The 25764-nt window shown below is 41.6% G+C and overlaps 1 protein-coding gene across 1 annotated transcript in view; it reads left to right on the top strand.

The window, feature by feature from the left end:
- Nucleotides 1-10831: 10831 nt before the first annotated feature.
- Nucleotides 10832-25764, top strand: part of LOC136881061 (protein obstructor-E) — a 50872-nt gene continuing 35939 nt past the window's right edge. The window contains exon 1 of the mRNA XM_067153671.2: nt 10832-10939. Within this exon, the coding sequence (XP_067009772.1) occupies nt 10897-10939 (43 nt within the window). The 5' untranslated portion in view covers nt 10832-10896. The remainder of the gene's footprint in view (nt 10940-25764) is intronic.

The following is a 25764-nucleotide window of genomic DNA, read 5'->3' as shown; positions in this document are numbered from 1 at the left end:
AGTATACGTTACTTGTGATTAGTACCCTACATGAGGAACACCATGGTTCTACTTTACCAGCGATTAGTACCATTACGAGGGGTCGGTGACCTGGATTTTGGACCCCTTTAGACAACAAGTATAATCGATTTAGGATTTGACTTTGGAAGCTGCCCCTTGTTCAGTTTATACCACTGTTTCAAGTTACCGTATGGGAAGGTGGGTCATTTCAGGTCGGATCCCCTGATTATTTTTAATTAATATTCATTCATTCTTCATCATCATGTTTTCAATTCTGGTCAGTGGATGAATTTTTGAATTTTAATTGTCATTACATTTCATCTCATCTCATACCATTAGGGGCAGATGACCTAAATGTTAGGCACCATTAAACAACAATCATCATCATCATCATCATCATCATCAAACATCAAGTGACGATCTATATAACTTAGGGAAAAGTCAGGAAGAAGAATGAATGATATTCTCGAGGCTCTCAAAATTTCTCTATCTGAATATCTAATCATTTCTTATAATAAACCTGTGTCCTCGTCCCGAGGTGGTACAGCTCTTTTGAGGCACACCCCCAACGGAGGTGAGCTGCATGTGTCATTTTAACCACATACCAGACATCCTGCCATTTTAAAATTTATGGCAGTAACAGGAATCGAACCCGGACCTGCGAGTACGGCAGCTAATAGCGCTAAAAGTTCATATATCCCAGTAATTGCAGTTCAAGTCCCTGGAGTAGTAGGAGTAGTTTTGATAGAAATATTTGAGAAATTATTGTAGACAACCTCGTATTTTTCAGTAGGCCTAATTAAGGAAGCTTTTATTCTCCGTCCCGTGGAGTAGGGAAAATAATAGTAATCCACCAGCTGTAATAATCACATAACCACATTTCAGTAGAATTGTAGTGAAGATAAGGTATAATATATTAGATAATATCTTGCCAGTTATATTCGTGTTTTTCTTCGTGTACGGCAATCCTTTCGATACTTAAGCATTTAACCAAACGCAGTGTAGTGTAGTGTAGATACATTGTAGTATAGATCCAGTACATTTAGATAGTGCCGTATCTTGCCTGCTATATTCGTGTGTTATCTTTCGAGTGTATCTATTAGACCGTAATGCTAATAATAATTTGTCGAAGCATTTAGCTTCGTTGGAAATCTTTGAGTACAGTAGTTCTTGCAAATTTCATTTCTGTTGTGCTTAGTAGTGACATACGGTACGGTACCGGTATCGTAATTAGGATACGTCTGAAAGTAGTTTAAAATTACTGTAGTGTACTGTACAGTAGTATACGAGTAATATCCTATTAGAATTTAGTGTGCTTATTTTATTATTGTAAAATATTTGTGTAGTACTAGTGTAGTAGAGGTATCCGTAGAAACTCTTACTAAAATACTGTTGTTGTAGTTAGGATAGGCTTAATTGCAGTTTGGAATTGTGTTGTTCTTGTGTATTACTTTCGATATTCAGTAATTAACAGCAGTTTTTATCCTGTTAGGGGTTGTAGGATAAAAAAAATAGAGCACGACTAAGTAGTATTGTAGTGTAGTCGTAATTACCTTATTGTTGTGTACTATCCCAGACAATATATCCCTCCGTTCATTTCTTTGTAGCAAATAAGTTATTTTATTTTTAATTTCATTTTTTCCGTAAAGAATGGCTAAGGAGCGCGAGTGTACTTACTGTGGGAGTGGCGAGGCATTGAGGGGTATGAGGGAGGAGTTGGAAAGTTTGAGGGAGATAATTAGGATTCTCACAGAAGACAGGAAGGAAGATAGGACTCCCTCAAACAATGTACAGGTTACAGTAGGTGTACAAGAGGGAGGGGAAGGAAAGGGAGAAGTTGTAGAAGACAGGTGGTCTAATGTTCTAAGGAGAAGGAGATTGCAGGCTAAGGGCTCTATTCAGGATCAGAATTCAGGACAGGTGTCTGTGCGAAATCGGTACGAGTCACTCCAGTTAGAACAACAGAGGGAAGATGAGGGACAGGGAACTGTTGCTGAGATGTGTGGAAGTAGGAGGAAGGGAAAAGGTAGAAAAGGGAAATGTAGAGTAGAGGATAGGAAAAGACAGGTGGAACAGGGTCATGGGAAGGAGAAAAGGGAAGAGGAGGTAGCTTCTGCAGCTATCAGGAAAGATAGGGCTGACTAGGAGGGGAGGGGATCAAATGAGGTGGGTAGGGTTGAGGCTCTGGTCATGGGGGATTCCATCGTTAGACACGTGGGGAAAGTGTGTGGAGGAAAGGGAACCAGGGTAGAATGTTATCCAGGAATTAGGTTGATGCAGATGTTGAGGAAAGTAGAAGAGAAGGAGGAGGGGAAGGAGAAGGTGGTAGTGTTTCACGTTGGTACCAAGCTGATATAAGTTCCAACATAGTTGGAGATGTGTGGGATCTGGTAAATGCAGCACGGGTGAAGTTTAAGAAAGCGGAGATTGTTATTAGTTGAATACTGTGTAGGAGGGATACTGACTGGAGGGTGATTGGGGATTTAAATAAGACTATGGAGTGGGTATGTGGGAAACTGGGAGTGAAATTTCTAGATCCTAATGGGTGGGTAGGAGATAGGGATCTGTGCTCGGATGGCCTTCATTTAAACCGCAGTGGTACGTATAAGTTAGGAAATTTGTTTGGAAGGGTAATAGGGAGGTACATTCAGGGAAACGGGATGGCCTAGGGAGCGGTGATAAGGGAACAGGGAACTGGAAATCAAGTAGGGATGACATAAAATTGTTAGTGTTGAACTGTGGAAGTATTGTAAAGAAAGGAATATAATTAAGTAATTTAATAGATATATATTTACCAGATATTGTAATAGGAGTTGAATCATGGCTGAGGAAATGATGTAATGGATGCAGAAATTTTCTCAAGGCACTGGAGTGTGTATCGTAGAGATAGGATAGGAATGGTGGGAGGGGGAGTGTTCATTCTGGTGAAAGAAGAATTTGTAAGCTACGAAAAAGTTAAAGATGAGACACATGAAATTCTAGGTGTAAGGCTCATTTCTATAGATAATAGGCAACTTGATATATTTGGAGTGTACAGATCGGGAAAGGGTAGCACTGACGCGGATTCGGAATTATTTGATAGGATAGTCAGCTATGTGGGAAACGACATGGAAAGAAATGTGATTGTAGCGGGAGATCTGAATTTGCCAGATGTCAATTGGGAAGGAAATGCGATCGACAGGAAGCATGACCAACAAATGGCAAATAAGTTAATATGGGAAGGACAGCTGATTCAGAAAGTGATGGAACCAACCAGAGGGAAAAATATCCTGGATGTGGTGCTGATAAAACCAGATGAACTCCATAGGGAAACTGAAGTAATAGATGGTGTTAGTGATCATGAAGCTGTTTTTGTGGTAGTTAAAAATAAATGTGATAGAAAGGAAGGTCTTAAAAGTAGGACTGTTAGGCAGTACCATAAGGCTGATAAAGCAGGTATGAGGCAGTTTCTAAAAAGTAACTATGATCGGTGGAAAACGGTAAATAAAAATGTAAACAGACTCTGGGATGGGTTTAAAGGAATTGTTGAGGAATGCGAAAACAGGTTTGTACCTTTAAGGGTGGTAAGGAATGGTAAAGACCCACCTTATTATAATAGAGAAATAAAGAGACTAAGAAGGAGGTGCAGACTGGAAAGAAATAGAGTTAGAAATGGCTGTGGAAGTAAGGAGAAATTGAAGGAACTTACTAGAAAATTGAATCTAGCAAAGAAGGCAGCTAAGGATAACATGATGGCAAGCATAATTGGCAGTCATAGAAATTTTAGTGAAAAATGGAAGGGTATGTATAGGAATTTTAAGGCAGAAACCGGTTCCAAGAAGGACATTTCAGGAATAATTAATGAACAAGGGTAGTGTGTATGTGAGGATCTTCAAAAGGCAGAAGTATTCAGTCAGCAGTATGTAAAGATTGTTGGTTACAAGGATGATGTCGAAATAGAGGAGGAGACTAAGGCCAAAGAAGTAATAAAATTTAGATATGATAACAATGACATTTACAATAAGATACAAAAGTTTGAAAACTAGAAAAGCGGTTGGAATTGATCAGATTTCTGGGGATATACTAAAGGCAATGGATTGGGATATAGTACCATATCTGAAGTACTTATTTGATTATTGTTTGGTCGGAGGAGCTATACCAGATGAATGGAGAGTTGCTATAGTAGCCCCTGTGTATAAAGGAAAGCGTGACAGACATAAAGCTGAAAATTACAGGCCAGTAAGTTTGACATGCATTGTATGTAAGCTTTGGGAAGGCATTCTTTCTGATTATATTAGACATGTTTGTGAAATTAATAACTGGTTCGATAGAAGGCAATTCGGTTTTAGGAAAAGTTATTCCACTGAAGCTCAACTTGTAGGATTCCAGCAAGATATAGCAGATATCTTGGATTCTGGAGGTCAAATGGACTGTATCGCGATTGACCTGTCTAAAGCATTTGATAGGGTGGATCATGGGAGACTACTGGCAAAAATGAGTGCAATTGGACTAGACAAAAGAGTGACTGAATGGGTTGCTACATTTCTAGAAAATAGATCTCAGAGAATTAGATTAGGTGAAGCTTTATCTGACCCTGTAATAATTAAGAGGGGAATTCCTCAAGGCAGTATCATCGGACCTTTATCTTTTCTTATATATATAAATGATATGAGTAAAGGAGTGGAATCGCAGGTAAGCCTTTTTGCGGATGATGTTATTCTGTATAGAGTAATAAATAAGTTACAAGATTGTGAGCAACTGCATCGTGACCTCGAAAATGTTGTGAGATGGACAGCAGGGAATGGTATGTTGATAAACGGGGTTAAAAGTCAGGTTGTGAGTTACACAAATAGGAAAAGTCCTATGAGTTTTAATTACTGCGTTGATGGGGTGAAAGTTCCTTTTGGGGATCATTGTAAGTATTGCACCCGCCCCCTCCCTAAATGGCACCGGCATGGAATATACGTACAGGGTCGCACATGGGTCAAGAAGACTGAAATAAATAGGCGCTGAACTAAAGTAAACTTAAAGGCGTACAGGGGAGGAGAAGCGGAGCATACATAACTAAAATGAGAACACATTCGAATTAAAATATTTAACTCACAAACCGGTTTATTCAACCTTAATGATGATGGGATATGGCGCATTAAATAACACTAATGAATTACATTAAAATTTATAAATGTTTGTTGTGACTTGTTATGTGAACATCTGTCCGTTATGCTTGATAGAAATGAGTACGTTTATCGCGAAGCGGTGTATCGTGACATGTAGCGAATGGTAATTTTATCATAACACTGAGGCTATATTATCACTAACACATAAAACTAACATGCACCCGACAACACGTCTGAGCAATCCCTATTCTAATGAAGACCTAGATTCCCCAATGAAATGACGTAAAAGAAAATACACACATATGATACAACACCTGTGTTCGAACCGACCCTCGCTATTATAGACATCGCCAAGCTGATGGACAGAACCACCACTGACCTTATTTACGACCACACATGACATAAAGAACACATAAATCATACATGATATGCAACAAAATACGTAAAGGCACTTTGATCTTTCTTCTGACGCTGTAGGCCTCCTATGCCTACGTTGAGCATCGAACTGACAACCTCTTGCGATGAAGGCAGGGTCCTGTAATCCCTATCTATATTATACTCGAACAATTAACAATGATTCATTGGCAAACATTATCATTATCGGCCGGGTCGCTTGTTAATAACTACACTGCTCTGGCGTGTTAGGTAAATCACATATTTTGCCGTTCAAAGAAGCCAACTTCTCTTTAACAGCAATGTCCCTCCTTCCTCAGCTTACGGGACACCCAAACAAAAAAAAGGAAACACAACTGGGGCAAGGTCAGACGGGCGCGTCCGCCACCCCAAGGATCAACAGCCCACATAACACGCGTGACATTCCCTTTTCAAAGGAAACAGTAACACTTCACTCGGAAGTACGTCTACGATAAACTGCGGTCTCAAATACTCGCGCAAATCACCTTGAATTCAACACATATTTACCCAACAGTATCAGGTCATTTTCTCAACGCGACTCCGGTATTACAATGCTAATCTTTGCCCGATCATTATTATGATTATGATTATTATTATTATTATTCCTGCCGTCCTACATGGCTTACCCGCTACATTAATTATACATGGTCATCGTGCGGAATCTATTCAGCAATTACAACACAATTAAGTGCTCGCGCGGCAATTAACATCTGATTACTGACTGCTAATTAATCGATGGTCAGCCCATGGTTACTTTATCGTCACACGGCAGTGCATTAATTAATTAATTAATATTCACACGGATTGATATTTGACACACGCATTATGATCACTTCCTGGTAAATTTTATCACATAATCAATTTAAATCATATCACTTCCTATCTAAGTATTTCAAAGGGTGGGTTTTTTTTTGCTGTCAGTTCGGCCGCTGAGCCTTGTAGTTACGTGCCCTACGCACTGTAGTACTTACCGTTTTACTTGCCATGCCCTTATCAAATTAATGATTACTCTAATTAATAACTACTCTCACTGCACTCCCCTAAACTGATTACTCCTGGTCTTCTGACGCCAATAAACAAACAGAATCTCCCAAGAAAGAAATAATTGAATAAATCTCTACCCCATGCAAAGCTAAAATATTATATTCCCTAAATTATTTACAATCATTTACTCAGACCTGTGGTCGTTTTCCTAATCTAAGAATTAACAACTACGCGCCCATTTTGGGCGCTCTATTTCAACAGGACTACATCTTTAATCTCTTATAGCGTCAGTTTACAATAAACATTCCCATCCCCTCTATGTATGCCAGATATTAAAACTTTGTACTCATCTCTATTGCATGATGACACCTTCGTCAGCTCAGGAGGTCCATCCTGAGCTTACTCCTGGTCCATGGGCACCACGATGGTTACTTCCATTTCCATTCCATCTTGAAGTTGAGGATCCATTATTCGATGCTTGTGGAGCCGCTGGCAGTTAATCCTGTACACACACAACGTCACTGTTTAATTTACACTCCGGTTAACAGCGTTCACTGTGAACGTCCGGTCACCATCTCGTAAGCGACTACGTAGTCCACGGTTCAGTACCGAATCTCGTCTATCTCTCGGCCACTATTCAGTCTGCTGCTACGTAAGATTATTATACTATAGTAAAGATAATAATATTACTTTACACATCACGTTTTTATAAAAAGGTTAACACTGGCGTCACAGAGACCAAACTATACACTGTTTATGCGAATTCTATTATTTCACTTAAAATGGGAGTTAACTTCACTTGAACAAAGAACTAACGAGGGCTTAACCGAGCATAGCTTCGCCGTCGATGAGCCGCTAGCCCCGAATGACGCTCGTCCCTTACTGCAGTAGTTTTTTACAAGGGAGCGATACCCCTTCCACTAATTTGCGCATCGCCTATTCACGGCATACTCGAGGTATAATAGTACGGCTAATCGGTGACCAATATTTAGTTGATGCGATTGAGACATAACCATTCAATTATCCTTCGATGGATCTCCTTTAATTAATTAAAATCTGTCCGGCTTCCCCCTCCTTGCGTGGTGAACTCCCTTCTTCGAGGACGTGTCATGAGACTAACCAGATGGCCCAGTACTTTTTCACGCAGAAACCACACAGCATTCTTTCTTCTTCTGAAAGTTATCAAGAAGAGGGACATTAAACACTCTAAATAAATGTCCCAGCGACATTTATCCCTTTTAAATCGGGAGACGACTCCATAATTTGAGTCTCATTAATTTTCTGGATCGTAGGTAATTAAGTTGGCTAGTCCGAGTCCAAGATGGCTCCTATATTTCGTTTCGAAAAAGTTGGTTTCCCCTCATCCCCTCTGTGAGTCTTGAGGAGGGATGACTTCTCTCGAGTGATGTCACGGGGAATCCCCATTCATAACCCCTCCCGGGTCTAAGTTGGCTTGGCTTCCTCTGCGGGCCCCCACCACACAAAGGATAATACTGCGCAATAAGTCGCAGACAAAGAAATCTCGTAGAATAATTTTAAAAGACACAATTTATCTATCTCAATGGTATGAATATTAATTAGTTTCGGTATTACCTCTATCAATGATATGGATATTAATCAGTTTAAGCATTATTTCCCTTAAATAGCATATCAACCAAAGGTCCTTGGATCATGCCCCTGTCGGGTTCAGTATCTAGGTGTTAATATAAGGAAAGATCTTCATTGGGGTAATCACATAAATGGGATTGCATATAAAGGGTACAGATCTCTGCACATGGTTATGAGGGTGTTTAGGGGTTGTAGTAAGGATGTAAAGGATAGTGCATATAAGTCTCTGGTAAGACCCCAACTAGAGTATGGTTTCAGTGTATGGGACCCTCACCAGGATTACCTGATTCAAGAACTGGAAAAAATCCAAAGAAAAGCAGCTCGATTTGTTCTGGTCGATTTCCGACAAAAGAGTAGCGTTACAAAAATGTTGCAATGTTTGGGTTGGGAAGAATTGAGAGAAAGAAGAAGAGCTGCTGGACTAAGTGGTATGTTCCGAGCTGTCAGCGGAGAGATGGCGTGGAATGACATTTGTAGACGAATTTGAATGGCATTTATAAAAGTAGGAAAGATCACAATATGAAGATAAAGTTGGAATTCAAGAGGACAAACCGGGGCAAATATTCATTTATAGGAAGGGGAGTTAGGGAGTGGAATAACTTACCAAGGGAGATGTTCAATAAATTTCCTATTTCTTTGAAATCATTTAGGAAAAGGCTAGGAAAGCAACAGATAGGGAATCTGCCACCTGGGCGACTGCCCTAAATGCAGATCAGTATTGATTGATTGATTATTGTTTGATTGATTGATTGATTGATTGAACCGTTACACTACGGAGGCGGACACCAATTCTCATATTATAAATAGACGTTGTCATACAGCACATGTTAGTGTTGATATTGGTGATAGTAACCACACCTGGGTTACTGGAGTGGGACACATGATGATGATGATGATGATTGAAGACAGTGGTAACTATGATCATGTCGTCTTAGAACTTTCTTTCTTCTTTCTTTCTCAATCTGTTTATCCTCCGGGGTCGGGTTTTCCATCGGACTCAGTGAGATATTCCATCTCTACCGCCTCAAAGGGCAGTGTCCTAGAGTGCGATACATTAGGTCAGGGGTATACAACTGGAGAGGACCAGGACCTCGCCCAGGCGGCCTCACCTGCTATGCTGAACGGGGATCATGTGATCATGTGCGAGGGACGGGAAGATCGGAAGGGATAGGCAAGGAAGAGGGAAGGAAGCGGCCGTGGCCTTAAGTTAGGTATCATCCCGGCATTTGCCTGGATATTAGCGTGATTAGCCGCCATCCCCAGAAGCCCGGGTTCTATTCTCGGCTCTGCCACGAAATTTGAAGAGAGGTACGAGAGCTGGAACGTGGTCCACTCAGCCTCGGGAGGTCAACTGAATAGAAGTGTGTTCGATTCCCACCTCAGCCATCCTCGAAGTGGTTTTCCGTGGTTTCCCACTTCTCCTACAGGCAAATACCGGGATGGTACCTAACTTGGGGCTACGGCCACTTGCATCCCTCTTCCTTGCGTATCCCTTCCAATCTTCCCATCATCCCCCACAAGGGCCCTGTTCAGCATAGCAGGTGAGGCCAACTGGGTGAGGTACTGGTCATCCTCCTCAGTTGTATACCACGACACAAGGACACTACTACCCTTGAGGCGGTAGAGGTGAGATCCCTCGCTGAGTCCAAAGGATAAACCTACCCTGGAGATTAAGAAAGAAAGAAAGAAAGAAAGAAAGAAAGAAAGGAGGAAAGAAGACATAAAATTAATTTACCCTTTTGCGAAGTAATGAATGAGTAAAGATTAGTGTTATACTGGGAGAATTTGGTCTGTGGTAGGGTGGTAATTCTTGTTAACAATACATGGGAAATATCGTCTGTGGTGTAGTGGTTAGTGTGATTAGCTGCCACTCCCGGAGGCCCGGGTTCGATTCCCGGCTCTGCCACGAAATTTGAAAAGTGGTACGAGGGTTTGAACGGGGTCCACTCAGCCTCGGGAGGTCAACTGAGTAGAGGTGGGTTCGATTCCCACCTCAACCATCCTGGAAGTGATTTTCCGTTGTTTCCCACTTCTCCTCCAGGCAAATGCCGGGATGGTACCTAACTTAAGGCCACAGCCGCTTCCTTCCCTCTTCCTTGTCTGTCCCTTCCAATCTTCCCATCCCCCACCAAGGCCCCTGTTGAGCATAGCAGGTGAGACTGCCTTGGCGTGGCACTGGTCCTCCTCCCCAGTTTCATCCCTCGACCCAGAGTCTGAAGATCCAGGACACTGCCCTTGCGGCGGTAGAGGTGGGATCCCTCGCTGAGTCCGGGGGAGAAACCGAACCTGGAGGGTAAACTGATAAAGAAGAAGAAGAAAGTGGATGTACAAACATGGGTTGAAGGGCAGTGTGAGTCACCGCGCACCTTTTCCCTCCTGGGTCATCCGCAGGCACCTGCTGTCCGGAGTCGTGAAATTTGAGATTCATTAGAATGTTAAATTAGGTTACTAGTTTCTAGTCGTGAGTTTTGATACTATTTTCTACTATTTTTAGTCCATGAGGTTTGAGACTCGTGAGTTTTGAGACGTAACCACTATAATACGTTTTATGGTGGTGGTCTTGTTTTGTTTTCGTTGTCTAAGAAGAAATGAAACTCGTTCAATTGCAACTTGACTGAAGATATTGTCCCCACATGAACTCTGGTACTGATCTTGTTTGTTCATTCGGGGTTACACAGTACATTGTTGTGGAGCCGCACGAAACGCCAAGAGATGTTTTGGGCGGGAGAGGTGGCTGAGCGCTATAAGTCCAGGTTCCAAGGTCGACTGGCTCAGTACCGCTAGCTTTCCCACCATGAACACATCTCTGCTAGCGGCCCTGTTCGCAGCCGCCATTGGTAAGTAGGACGGCGCCATCTTGAGCTTCTACACATTGTTAAAACATTCAACTAAAAAACTTACAATACATAAATATACTTTATTCCTATGTATAGAAAGAGAATGACTCTGTAAATACATTTTGCTTGCCTGCTTCATTCTGTAATAGGAGTAATTTTATTCAGTGGATAAATGGCAAAAATAGTTCACTCTGTTGCAACGTGTATATTTCGTACCTCAATAAGTCACCATGAGCCATGTTGAATTTTGGTTTCAAGAATAAAATAAAGAAAAGAAAGACCACAATAACGTAGTTACTATTATCCTATTACGGTTTACGAAGAGCACTGAAATATCGTGTGTTGTTTCGGGAAACATGAATATATTGCATTAGATATGCTTGAAAGATATCTTATGTGTGAATGATGAATTAATACTAGACATAGATACCCATAATACCCTATGACTAGAAATGTAAAATACTCTGTGCAAACTACTGTAAACAAATGAAAAAAATAACTGTCGATGATTGGTACAGTTTACCTATAAAGTGAATGGTTGGTTTGGTTATCCATAAGGCAAAGAAATATTTGACAACGACGTCACTTCATGTTAAGACGACAATAGTTCTCCTTTTCTAACTACTGTGGTCTTAATAATAATTAAAGTACAAACTCGTAGATATTATACAAAACTAATTAAATTGTAATATTCGTTTCTTATGAATGTTACTCTCATTATTACTTTTCATTTACGGTTACTTTATTCTTCAAAGTTATATTTATTAAGCACAGCGCAGGCGGGATAAAGGTTTATCAGGTCAATGATAGCAGGGGTGATAGCTGGAATATTTTCCGATGAAGACTATCGATATGGGAAGAAATACTGTATGGTAATACTTTTTCTGACATTCTGATTTTTTCGGACTAAAATCACCTTTAAATCGCATTGATTAAGAAACGTCATTTCTTATAATTACAGCAGGTTGAGCCAAGATCAATTTTGTTTAAGTAACCAACTCGTTTTAAGTACAAGCTCACATATTAGTTTAGGAATAGGCTACATTATAAGGAGATAGTAAATTTATGTATATAGACAACAGGAACGATCTGATCTCTTATTGTCTCAGTTAAAAGAGTTTTCTTATTGTAAGGACCACTGTTGATTCATTTTCGGATATTTGATCATAGTTTTCCTTTAGCTGTGTGTATGGGAGTTTGTGAAAGGGTTACTATTTTAAGGTAACCCATGAGTGAAATTCGAAAAGTTCTAACCTATCAAAGCTATAGCCTATTTTTCAAATTAATACCAATGGTATAACAGGCCTATCAGAAGACTGTTATAAAAATGACGTTACTGTAACTTTCATGGTTCAGTTGATATGGTCAAATTAGTTCATTTTTATGGGAAGCCACCTACAGTAGAGAGTCCCTCGTATTGAAAATTTGAGTTTTTGAACTCTATATTTCGCCCACAGGTTCATCATACATACTCTTTTTAAAATTGTCCTGTGGTTAAATGCGCTAGTGGTAAGATAATCCTCTTGAATGTTTACAAATTTGTGCACAGTGCATTTTTAATTAAATATCATTATATACAAAATTAATGTTTTGAAATATATTATCTTTTTCTCAGAAAAATCCAGGGCTATTTTAATTCACCATATATCTGTGAAGGAATGTAACAAGTCTGAATTGCCTATGTCAAAAACTGTAATGCAAGGCACATTTTATAGACAGCAAAACAGCGAAAATTTGAAGCATGTGAAAACAGCGATTAAAGATCTACCTGCACTACTTACACTAAAATCTACAAGACATTTAAATCGGCACAGGACCTTTAAAAATGGTGGTAGTAGAGCGAAGATGCAATATTTCGATAGATGGGAGGCCTGTAGTATTTTATGACATCAAAATTAAAATTTGCACATTTTCACCGATTTTCTGGAAAATTCACTCATGGAAAGAAAACGAGATTTTTTTTGCTAGGGGCTTTACGTCGCGCCGACACAGATAGGTCTTATGGCGACAATGGGATAGGAAAGGCCTAGGAGTTGGAAGGAAGCGGCCGTGGCCTTAATTAAGGTACAGCCCCAGCATTTGCCTGGTGTGAAAATGGGAAACCACGAAAAACCATTTTCAGGGCTGCCGATAGTGGGATACGAGATTATTAACCCTCTTAATACTCGTATTAAAAGAAGGATAAAGATTAGAATTTCAATCCTTCGAAGAATTAAGGATGTGATATATGATACGTCAGATGGGATATAATGTTTTACTTTGTCTTTTAGGTGCAATTTCTGTATATTATTTCAGTTTTAGTGATTAAGGTGGTGGTGGTAGTATACTGTAGGCCAATGTGCGGTATATTACATGTCACAAAATATTAGTGAACACTTGTGCGGATGATTTTCGTTTTGATAGTGGTTTAACGTCGTACTAACACATTGAAAGTTTTCGGCAACACAAGGAAGGATAAGGGTTAACATTGGGAAGTTAGTGACCGTGGCCTTAACTCAGGAACAGCTTAAAAAACCGCGGAAAACCATCTCCAGGTCTACCGACGGTAGGTTTCGAACCCACCATCTCCCGAATATAAGTTCACTGTTTCGCAATCCAAACCGCGCACAAGAACCTCACCCCCATACTTGTTAGTAACGAGGAGCTACTCCATCGTGGGGAGTCTTAACCTTCGCAAAATGCAGGGGGAAAAAGTCTATTTCCGACACAACTACCAACATGAAAAATATGGCCCGATACAAATTATTATAGAAGGCAGAACAGAAGGTAAACGTGGGCATAGGCGAAGAAGATCACTCTCGACGCGAAACCTCGAACAGTGATTCGACATCCATGATACTATTCTGGAATGAGAAACACAAAATAGGATGATGGGCGTCAACCTTCTGTGAGAAGAAGAAGAAGAAGAAGAAGAAGAAGAAGAAGAAGAAGAAGAAGAAAAAGAAAAAAGGAAAACTATTTAATAATAAGAAGAAGATGTTCGCTATGCCCTCGGCTGTCGTGTGCAGGCATTTGATGTCACATAGGTTGCCTGCACGTCAATTTAGACGTTCTATTTTTACTCTGCCAGATGGCAGAGTGAACAGAATCTCTGTTGAGCGACCTATGTCTGAGTTTGAGTTCAACATCAAATGTGCCACCAGAGATATTTTACATCCCGACATCGTACGACATTGAGTGTCGAATGAATTTCTTTTTACCCTTTAAAAATCCGACTAGCTGTGCGGGATTTGAACCCACGATCTTGAAATTTGGAGGCCAAACCTGAACCACTAATCTAAGTTAAAGGCTGGTAATTAGCTCGTCAACTCATGGAAATATTATTCTAATCCGTGTACGTGATTCAGCGGGGCCAAACAGCGGAATAAATAATTAATGAGTTTCCAGGTAGCGTATAACTGTACGGCAATTCAATGCCACACACGACTGGGAGATTTACAGTTAGTTCAACCTTGAGTTGCCGCGTCTCTGGAAGAAGTTCTTTTCACTTTCCTTTCGGCTGACCAAACCAATACTTTCAATTGTACACTTTCTACTTCTCGGCGCGGGGGAGAGTCCAGACATACGTCCTCAATACTCCATATTCACTTATCCACTAACAATCCATTAATATAACCTGACTAGAGTTTCTACATTTTTAAAATGTCACTTATATGGTTGAAACCTCGGAATCTGCTTCAGTTTAGAAAGGGGGTATGAATTAATATTATTAAAGACACCGAGAAAACAAGAATTATATATTTTTTATAACACTTGATTCTGCTGTATATAGAAGCACGAGTCTCACAACTCGTTCAGAAGCCCTCATTTCACTAATAATAATAATAATAATAATAATAATAATAATAATAATAATAATAATAATAATAATACATGTTTTCTGTTGCTTGTTCCTACCCTACGGTTTTAAGGGATGATGGAGTGCTGGAAGTACGTCTTGAATGGTGGTCTTGAAGTTGCCAGTAAATCTAAGCTATTTTTTTGTTCGTTCGTTCGTAATCTGTTTACCCTCCAGGGTCGGTTTCCCCTCGGACTCAGCGAGGGATCCCACCTCTACCGCCTCAAGGGCAGTGTCCTGGAGATTCGGACTTTGGGTCGTGGATACAACTGGGGAGAATGACCAGTACCTCGCCCAGGCGGCCTCACCTGCTATGCTGAACAGGGGCCTTGTCGAGGGATGGGAAGATTGGATGGGACAGGCAAGGAAGAGGGAAGGAAGCGGCTTTGACCTTAAGTTAGGTACCATCCCGCCATTTGCCTGGAGGAGAAGTGGGAAACCACGGAAAACCACTTCCAGGATGGCTGAGGTGGGAATCGAACCCACCTCTACTCAGTTGACCTCCCGAGGCTGAGTGGACCCTGTTCCAGCCCTCGTACAACTTTTCAAATTTCGTGGCAGAGCCGGGAATCGAATCCGGACCTCCGGGGGTGGTAGGTAATCACGCTAACCACTACACCACAGAGGCGGACTTGTTCTTTTTTTTGTGACAGTTGATGTCGTGATCATAGCCATACGACGTCCAGTTATACGTGTAATCTGAACCACAGGAACGTGAATATCCATTTCAAATATCCCCCTTGAATTTGCTGGGGTTTGATCCGTGACTGCCCCACGGTGTAGAGGTAGCGTGTGTGCCTCTTACCCGGAGGCCCCAGGTTCGATTCCTGGCCAGGTCAGGGATTTTTACCTGCATCTGAGGGCTGGTTCGAGGTCCACTCAACCTACGCGGTTAGAATTGAGGAGATATCTGACGGTGAGATGGCGGTCCCGGTCTGGAAAGCCATGAATAACGGCCGAGAGGATCCGTGGTGCTGACCACACGACACCTCGTAATCTGCAGGCTTTCGGGCTGAGCAGCGGTCGCTTGGTAGGCCATGGCCCTTTGCGGCTGTTGCGCCATGGGGGTTGGTTTGGTTTTTGATCCATGACTACCTGAGTGAGATGCTAGTGACAGTTTCACTTGGCAATCAGACGCCACTAGCCTTTAGGTTAGGAACTTCACGTCGTCGGTCCCATAGGTTACACTAAATATTTGGGAAAGTTGTCTAACTGTTAGTGACTGATAATATTATCTGCACATGTATGATTGCCACTAGACTTGAAATATTGTGCCATCTAAGCATTTCCCCTACGAGTTTGGCCAATCTTTAGTCTTCTTGACACATTGTCATAGATGTAGGCAGTAGTTAAAAGATCAGAGTTGATCAAGAGAATGACAACAACGTGGAAGTAATACAAAACTCAACACAGGAGTCTCCCACCAACTATTCATTCTCAAGTTATAAGTCCTATAAAATTCAAGACTCACGTAATTTTCAAGATCATATTCTTGGACTGATTCAGAGAATGGTCCTGTCCCTCTTCATTTGTTGATATGAATGTAGTGTCTCTCTGTACATTCTTTGTTGTTGCGATTTTGAGAGGTCTGATAGCATACACTATATGGAGACGATATCTACAGTTTTGAAAATTTGACCTGTCTTTCTGTCATTCGGTTTGGATTGAATAAGCGCAAACACTGCCAATCTATTGTTCACGAAACTTGCCAATATTAGAGTAGAGTAGAGAATTTCCTACCACTTTGTTTTATATCAATCCGTTAAGTAGGAGCTGAGAAATGACATTAACCTCGAGAATACCGCCTCTCAGCGAGAGAAAAGCAACCAGTGAGTTTAGCGATTTCTCTCGCCGATCACCAATACCACGCTAATGTCCACAGTTGCTTTCTTTCTAACAGTAACGAGTGTGTTTGGTACTTTCTTGCCTTCTGCTCGCCGTGTAGAACGCAAAGCCATTCGAAACACATTCTGTAACATCCTTCTCATAATGGAAATACTAAATTCCCATGAAGGGAATTGGATATTTTTCCACCAATAGAGCATATAAAAAATCAGATCAAAAATCAGATGTAAGGCTTTTCAGGCGTCTTGCTCTATTAACCAGCGTTTCGTCTTAGGTCTGACACTAGACACTGGGTAGGGTCTGACACATCCCACTCTGATGAGTCTAGTGTCAGACCTAAGACAAAACGCTGGTTAATAGAGCAAACGCCTGAAAAGCCTTATATCTGATTTTTGATCTGATCCTTCACATATGCACTGACTTCGAGATTATATTCTCTGATTGTTGCTTCACTAAGATGTTTGAAAGTAATTTCCTTACGCCCGTACGTACGATAGCATGCACCACATTATGTTGCTGTGAGACAGGTTTTGGTTGTGTACCATTCCGAAGTGTCATTAGTAGCATTCGATGTTCACTTTCAACTGTAACTCGCTGTGTGGAATCCGAAGTAGAGCCTACCTAAACCTAGCACCACACACGTTGTTTTGAGAAGTCAGATTTATTTATTTAGAGTGTGGATTTTAGTGTTGGGAGTGTCTGAAAGCATGTTCGGCTCGCCTAGAGCAGTTCTTTCTATTTGACGCCTATGGGCGATGTGCGCGTTTGGGTGTGAGATGATGATGATAATGAGGTAGGGAGAGGGTGAAACCCGATGTCGGCACATAGATTACTTCTGTCGAATAACTTCAAGGGGTCCGTTTAAGGCTTAACGTCCCCATCCGCCGGACGAATCACAATCAACAGCGTAATAACGCCTTCTCTCCATCTGAACAATGCGGAGAGAGTTGGGACTGAATCCAGTATTTTGGGATACAATCTCGTGATTAGAAACTGTAAACCACCACCTCTCCTACCTTCCAGACCAACATAATGATGATGGATGTTTTCCAACAACAGGACTCGATCTGGGTAACAACGGTGCCAGACCATAAGGATCTGATGCCTTAAGGTTCATGACCAACAGGCGGACTGTCAGTTTTAGTGGTTTACCACTGGAGGTGTCAGTACTAACGCCTCCTTCCAATCGTTGAATTAGTTGTCTACACTTAGCGATTTTCTTTTTTGCTAGTGGCTTTACGTCGCACCGACACAAATAGGTCTTATGGCGACGATGAGGTAGGAAAGGCCTAGGAGTAGGAAGGAAGCGGCCGTGGCCTTAATTAAGGTACAGTCCCAGCATTTTCCTGGTGTGAAAATGATAAACCTCGGAAAACCATCTTCAGGGCTGCCGACAGTGGGATTCGAACCCACTATCACCCGGATGCAAGCTCACAGCCGCGCGCCGCTAACCGCACGGCCAACTCGCCCAGCGATTTTCTATTGATCAACAAATGAATCGAAGCCAACATCTTCCAACATTATAATATTGAAAGCATTTTGATACACTTTTCAGTGATCATCATCTGCTTATACCGCTTTTCCCACACCTGTGCGGTCGCGAGTGCGAACTGTGTAGCATATGTGTATTTGAGCCTATTTTACGACCAGATGCCTTTCCTGACAAAACTGTCTTAATGTGAGGACACAACTGTTCAAGACCTATGTATATGGAAGTGAAACTTGGACACAAGGGGAAACACGAGACTACTTGCATTTGAAGCTTGGTGCTATAGGAGATTACTAAACATGAGCAAGAGATCACACGAATGAAGAGATGTTTAGAAGAGCAGGAGAGAGAAGAAGTTTATGACACAAATAAAAAGACGGCGGGATCATCCAATAGGCCATATACTTAGACATCATGGATTATTGAAGAAAATAATAGAGGATTCCAGGGAGGGAAAAAAATATAGAGTACGGCCAAGATTAGATGATTCCTACTACGAACTAAAAAGGAAAAGAGAAAAACGTGAAGAGTGGAGAGCTGCTGCCAACCAGCCTCGCGGCTGATGACTAGAGAGGGAGCTCATCCTGACTCCAACCATATCAGCAGGGATGTGTTCACTACAGCGTGTTTCTGTGGTGGTTAGTAGTGTAGTGTGTTGCCTGAATATGAGGAGGAGAGTGTTGCGACAAACACGAACATCATATCCCAAGACAGAAGAATTAATTAGACGTGATTAAAATCCCCGACCCGGCCGGGAATCGAACCCGGAACTCTTTGACTCGAAGGCATCAAAGATGACCATTCAGCGAAAGTTTCCGGTGATCATCAATTGTATAAATAGTCACAGCATTAATTTGCACGCGTGCGAAGCCGCGGATTGACCACCATCTTAGTCCAGTACCTGACTCCACAGCTGTACGTGAATATGACTGTGTAGGAAAGGTACCATGGTGGCACGGTAGAGAAGTGCAGCGGCCTTGTGAAATGTCATGAGGGCGATCTAACTTTCTCTTTGCTGTTGATATTTCGCCAAGCCGGTAAGGTCGTACTGTGTATTGCATCTCCAGGGAGAAGTCATCCTCGCCGTGACTGGTTTAAAACCAAGACAATAAGAATAAAATGTCTTCGTTGTCTCATGTCCATCGTGGACAAAAACTTCCTGCAAAGTTTATCTCATAACCTAAGCGACTTACGTATGTGTCTGTAATTGTATGTGAGGCGCACATTGACATTCACATGGAAATGAACAGAGAAACCACGGAAAGTCGATTTGAGGATGGATAATAATTATATCAACTAATTTTTCTGCTCAGTTGTCCGCAAAGTTTTTGAGTGAATTCCTTTGGTGGTGGTGGTGGAGGTGGTGGTGATTATTGTTTTAAGAGGAAGTGCAGCTGGGCAGCCATCCTCCCTTAACACTAATGAGAGGAAAAGTTTATCAAGAAGAGAAAGAGAAGGACCGCGAAGGGAGTAGAAATAAATCACTACCAGGCGAGTTGGCCGTGCGGTTAGGGGCGCGCAGCTGTGGGCTTGCATCCGGGAGATAGTGGGTTCGAACCACACTGTTGGAAGCCCTGAAGATGGTTTTCCATGGTTTCCCATTTTCACACCAGGAAAATACTGGGGCTGTACCTTAATTAAGGTCACGGCAGATTCCTTCCCATTTCTAGGCCTTTCCTATCCTATCGTCGCCATAAGACCTATCTGTGTCGGTGCGACGTAAAACAAATAGCAACTCCAACAAATGAAACACTCCATAGGCCTTGCAAACACAGTACCATCACGGTTGGAACAAAACAAGGATTGGCCAAGGGAGATCACACAGGAAAGATTAAAGTGTTACAATAAACTGGAATCAATGTCGGTTTCAGATACGGGCCCCGTGATCACCAACCAGGTTGCCATGATTAAAGCCCCTTCCAGCCACCTCTCACATCAGGCAGGAGATGATTCTGGAAAATAATAATTGGGATATCATGGACTGAGGGATGGACTTAAAAGGATATTTATTTCGGGAACATTTTCTATGTAGTTTTGTACAAACACCGTTTTCTGACCATTCTCAGAAATGACACGAATCATTTTCTGACTATACGAACAATATAATTCAACCTATTATTGTGATAAACATGCGTTAATTTACAAATGGAACTTGAGTTTATTGTTTATTTAAACATAATGATTAAACTTTGTTGTTTTTCAAAATCTCGTAAGTTATGAACCAGTCTAACAAAAGTAATAACATGTTATACAGTGAGTTTCTCTCATCAGTTGGCCGGCAGGCGCGCCCAGCTTATCCGCCTCCCGTTGACTCATCACTCCCCGCTCCGCGGCATAGCAACAAGCACAGCCCTGCATGTCCGTGCATGACATGAGATAACAATTAGAATTAAGAAAATTAGTAATTAAAAGTTAAGAAAATAAACTCGTACCTTATGACAGGAGACGCTGTAAATGTTCTCCTCCTGCATCCATACACTTTTGGCATCGTCTTAGGGGATCCCCGATTAATCAGCAGCAATAAGTTCGTCTTCCGTAATTGAGGCATTGTCTCTTTCATTTCGTCCAATGTGTGCGGTTTTTTGCATATACTTTATTTTTTAAGCTCCCCCATAAAAAAATAAAAAAAACAAAAAAAATCACCGGGCGAGTTGGCCGTGCGCGTAGAGGCGCGCGGCTGTGAGCTTGCATCCGGGAGATAGTAGGTTCGAATCCCACTATCGGCAGCCCTGAAGATGGTTTTCCGTGGTTTCCCATTTTCACACCAGGCAAATGCTGGGGCTGTACCTTAATTAAGGCCACGGCCGCTTCCTTCCAACTCCTAGGCCTTTCCTATCCCATCGTCGCCATAAGACCTATCTGTGTCGGTGCGACGTAAAGCCCCTAGCAAAAAAAAATAAATAAAAAATCAAACAGTTAAATCTGGGGAGCACGACGACCGTAAGTCCGTACTAATAACACCGTCTTCAAAAATTTCCTTCATTAAGTTTAATGTGTCATTAGCTGTGTGGGCGTTGTCGAGTCTTGCTGAAAATATCCATTTCGACACTCAGTGCCAGTCAGTTAGTAAAAAAAAAAAGGTTTGAGTATATTATCCCTGCATCTCTGTGCATTAATTGTGCCCCGAAAGAAGATAGGTCCTATCATTCTACGTAATATCCATTCACTGCGCACTATACTCCGATCCGTTCGTCAGGTAGAGGAGTTCCAATATCTGTTATTCTGTGTCGAAACATACCCGTGTAAATGGAACCATGTTTCGTCAGAGAAAAATATTAAGCGTGGATCAATTATTTCATCATACACGTTTCGCATCATCCAATTACAAAAACGTACCCGCTTATCATGACCACGTAGATGCAATTTGTGTACTACAGTTATCTTGTATGGTTTCAATTTTAACATTTCTGTAGCCTGCCATGCTCACTTGTCCAAGTCGTCTTAAGGATTTTGTAGGCATATGTACTAATCTCTCTGCGATTTCATTTACTTTTTCCTCGTTAAGTACATGTTTGAACACTTCGATTCTTATCGAGTAAAGAACCAATTCCTCTCTATTTGTTTGCGAATTTCCGCATGGTCTCTCTATGTGGAGGGTGTATATCTGGAAACTGTGTTACAAATCGCCTAAGGACCTCCCTGCAGACTCTGTTTTCACATAATTATCGTACATAAATACCGTTTTCTCTCCCACGTATACATTTGGAGGCATTATGGGAATTACACCCCGAAGTAACACTTCACAACTCGAGAACAGTTGGAGCGACAGATCAACACTTAATACACGTACTAAGCACGGACATGAACTGCGAAGTGCGGGCATTCCCATGCTGTGTAACGGGAAGTGATGAGTCAACGGGAGGCAGATAAGCTGGGCGTGCCTGCCGGCTAATCGATGAGAGAAACTCACTGTACAAGTCCATTATATGCATCTATGACTTCTTCAATCAAGTTTTGAAGGCTGTAACCGGACAAGGTAGCCCTTGAGTCAAATCAGTCAAGTCGTACACCAGGTGTTAGATCTTCATTAGAGAAACATTCGTAACAATTAGCAAACCGTTATCGGTACGCCATGAGGAGATATCGGCTTGAACGTGTGGGTAGGGTCTAAATACATCTCTGTTAAACGTGAAGTCGAAAAAATCCGCAAAGTACCAAAGACGTGTGGGTCACCTGTGCAAACATACTATAATATTTTCAGTTTAAAATTAAATATGACATTTTTCATGGTATTTTGTTAAAATATAATATTTTTGGTAACAACAAATATAAATATTCGAATGAATAAATTATTTTTTATGAGGTAAGGTAAGGGTGTATTCTGCCAGAAGGCAGGTCCGAACCTCTGCTCAGAGGTGTGCCTGAGCCGGATTTTACGTGCGGTAGGTTGGCCAGTTCCTTTCCTCTCCTCCATTCCCTTATTCCCCCTCCACCACCAACAGCGCGTGGCAACCCATCCAGTTCTTGACCACGCCCAATGTTGCTTAACTTCGGAGATCTCACGGGATCCGGTGTTTCAACACGGCTACGGCCATTGGCTGTATATGAGAGGAATCTCATAAAACCTAGTATACAGGGTAAATAACCTAAAACTTGCACCCCAAATGTTTCTGAAATTGAAGTGCTACTAATGTGCTGTTTTCACAGAAATGAAGTGTAACGAGGGTCTCATAATTGTAGCCCATACACAGATTTTAATAATATTAAAACTTGTATTATTTTAGAAAGGTATATTTTTCAAATGGAACAATGCCTATTTGCATTAACAAAATAAAACTAGAGTAAATTAGAAAGTCCACCTCTGTGGTGTAGTGGTTAGTGTGATTAGCTGCCACCCCCGGAGGCCCGGGTTCGATTCCCGGCTCTGCCACGAAATTTGAAAAGTGGTACGAGGGCTGGAATGGGATCCTCTCAGCCTCGGCAGGACAACTGAGTAGAGGTGGGTTCGATTTCCACCTCAGCCATCCTGGAAGTGGCTTTCCGTGGTTTCCCACTTCTCATCCAGGCAAATGCAGGGATGGCACCTCACTTAAGGCCACGGCCGCTTCCTTCCCTCTTCCTTGTCTGTCCCTTCCACTCTTCCCATCCCCCACAAGCCCCCGTTCAGCGTAGCAGGTGAGGCCGCCTGGGCGAAGTACTGGTCAATCTCCCCAGTTGTATCCTCCGATCCAAAGTCTCACGTTCCAGGACACTCCCCTTGAGGCGGTAGAGGTGGGATTCCTCGCTGAGTCCGAGGGAAAAACCATCCCTGGAGGGTAACCTGATTATGTAAGTAAGTAAGTTAGAATGCAAATGGTACTTTTTCAGGATTCTAATACAAGTAGTTTACGAAATATTGTAGTTTGAAAACTGCAAATACCACAGCTGTCTGCACTGTTCAACTGCTCTGCGAGGATATGATGTTCTTATGTTTGTTTCCTTTACAGTACACTTGCGACTTCCTTGTCAGTTACTTTGTGATAGTTCAAGAAGTAGGACGTTGTGGAAGATGGTATTTACCAATGCAATAAGCCGACTTGTTACTGATGTATGGAGAATGTGGAAAGAATGCTGTTCGTTCTTATGCTCTGCACGCGGGACGATGTCCGAATAGACGTCACCTATCTTGACAATTATTTGTGAACCTCTTCAACCAATTACGTGAAACTTGAAGGTAACACCTAGAAAATGTAACAGAAACAAACGAGTGACTACAGAAGAGGATGCTGTTGCTGTAGATCCGCACGTTAGTTCCCGTGTAATCGCACGCGAAAGTGGCATGAGTCAGGGAAGTGTACTACGTGTTCTCTACCGTCATAAGTTCATCCGTATCATGTCTCTCTACATCAAGAGCTGCACGGAAACGATTTTGAGAATCGAGTTAACTTTCGTACATGAGCATTAAGACAAGATACACAAGACGAAGCAGAATTTACAAATCATGGTCAAGTAAACCTACGAAACATGTACTATTGATCCGTAAACAATCCCCAGTGGCTTCGTCAGGTGGAATGTCAGCATCCGTGGAGTTTAAATGTCTGGTGTAGAGCAGTGAATCATCAGCTCATAGGGCCTATTTTCGTAGAAAGAACACTCGATTCTCGAAAGTATCGCAACTGCCTAACCGATGTTAGAAGACGTTCCACTGCAGACTAGGAGGAACATGTGATATCAGCGCATAGTGCACGACGTACTGCAGCTTATCTTCACCGATTGTTTCCAGACCGTTGGATTGGATAAAGGGGACCTGTACCTTGGCCGGCCCATTCATCAAATTTAATCCCTTTAGACATTTTTTCTTGGGAAAGCTAAAAGGCACTGTTACCGACTACTCCAGATGTTACGAAACGACGTATTACTACCAATTAATACTATCTGCGCTGAAAGTTTTGATGAAATGCTAGAATGTATGCATCATTCTTTACATGGCAGACTGGAAGCTTGTATTGAAGCTGGCGGCTGTCATTTTGAACACAACCTTTAAAGGCAATTTACCCTTTTCTCTTCAGAATCTATAGAATTTGTTTATTCATTTTTTATGAAGTTAATGCTGACACTTGAAGCAGATAACTGTCGGTATTTACAATTTTAAAACTACTATCGTTCGTAAGCTACTTGTACTGGAATCCTGAAAGAACACCATTGATATAGATAATTTACTCTAGTCTTATTTTGTTAATGACACTAGGCAGTATTCCATTTGAAACAAAACTCCTATATCAAAACCTACAGTAGCAGCGTATCCTGTGTTCGTCTATTTATTACTTTTAAATAAGCCTTTATTTTGCACACAAACGTAAAACTACACAATTGTGATTCATACAGTTGATCATTATACCGTATATACACGAGCTCACTGAACAGCGCATGCAATAATCGAATGTCGCCCATAATCACGACAGAAGAAAAGGAGCAATGTTTTTAATCACCATTGTTGTCCATGTTCATAACCAGGCATGTGTCTTCACTGTAAATTAGACTCAAAATCTGTGCCAGACGAATGATTTGAATGATATAGGAAGAACACGCTACGATTTTATTGCCATTGGCACACTCGAAATAACATTGTTGATACCTGAGTGCCCAGTTTAATGTGCTGTAAGATCAACATAAACAGCGGTACGTTTTACTTTTAATGTGTCATGTACTTCGAATGTCACCATTTTTGGGACTTTCCTTCAAAACGCGATAGTTTTAGGTGTGATCATTTCAGCGAGGCATGAAACCGCCTGTGATGGCTGATATGAGCAGTACCTGTGAAAAGTATGTGAATTCTCTTTATCCATTGTCGCCGGGAATTCGAGAATTCTGATATAACAGTTTGGAAGGGACGAGGTCGCCTGCTCTAGCCTTGCTCATCGGCGTCTTGTCGTAGCGTGTTCTGAATGGTCTTCTGCTTCTACATTTGTGCGAGAATTTCTTCATTTAGACTGACGTTTCTCTGTAGCTACTTTCCAAATGTATTGATATAAAAGCAAGTTCTCTGTTATAAATGTTAAACTTTTTGAAGTAGCTTATTATCTACGGGATTAGGGAAGAGACTCTGCCAATGATCCCATGGAAGGCCTCATCTACTCAATACATATTTATCACACGGTGCGACTCGTTGGCTTCTGCTGAAGTCAACTGCTTGTGACGGTCTTTCACTGTCGGCATGAACACTGTACATCTCTC

This window comes from Anabrus simplex, chromosome 1 (assembly GCF_040414725.1).
Source record: "Anabrus simplex isolate iqAnaSimp1 chromosome 1, ASM4041472v1, whole genome shotgun sequence".
Lineage (NCBI taxonomy): Eukaryota > Metazoa > Arthropoda > Insecta > Orthoptera > Tettigoniidae > Anabrus > Anabrus simplex.
The sequence above is the reverse complement of the archived record's forward strand: the minus strand, read 5'-3'. Positions and strand labels throughout refer to the sequence as shown.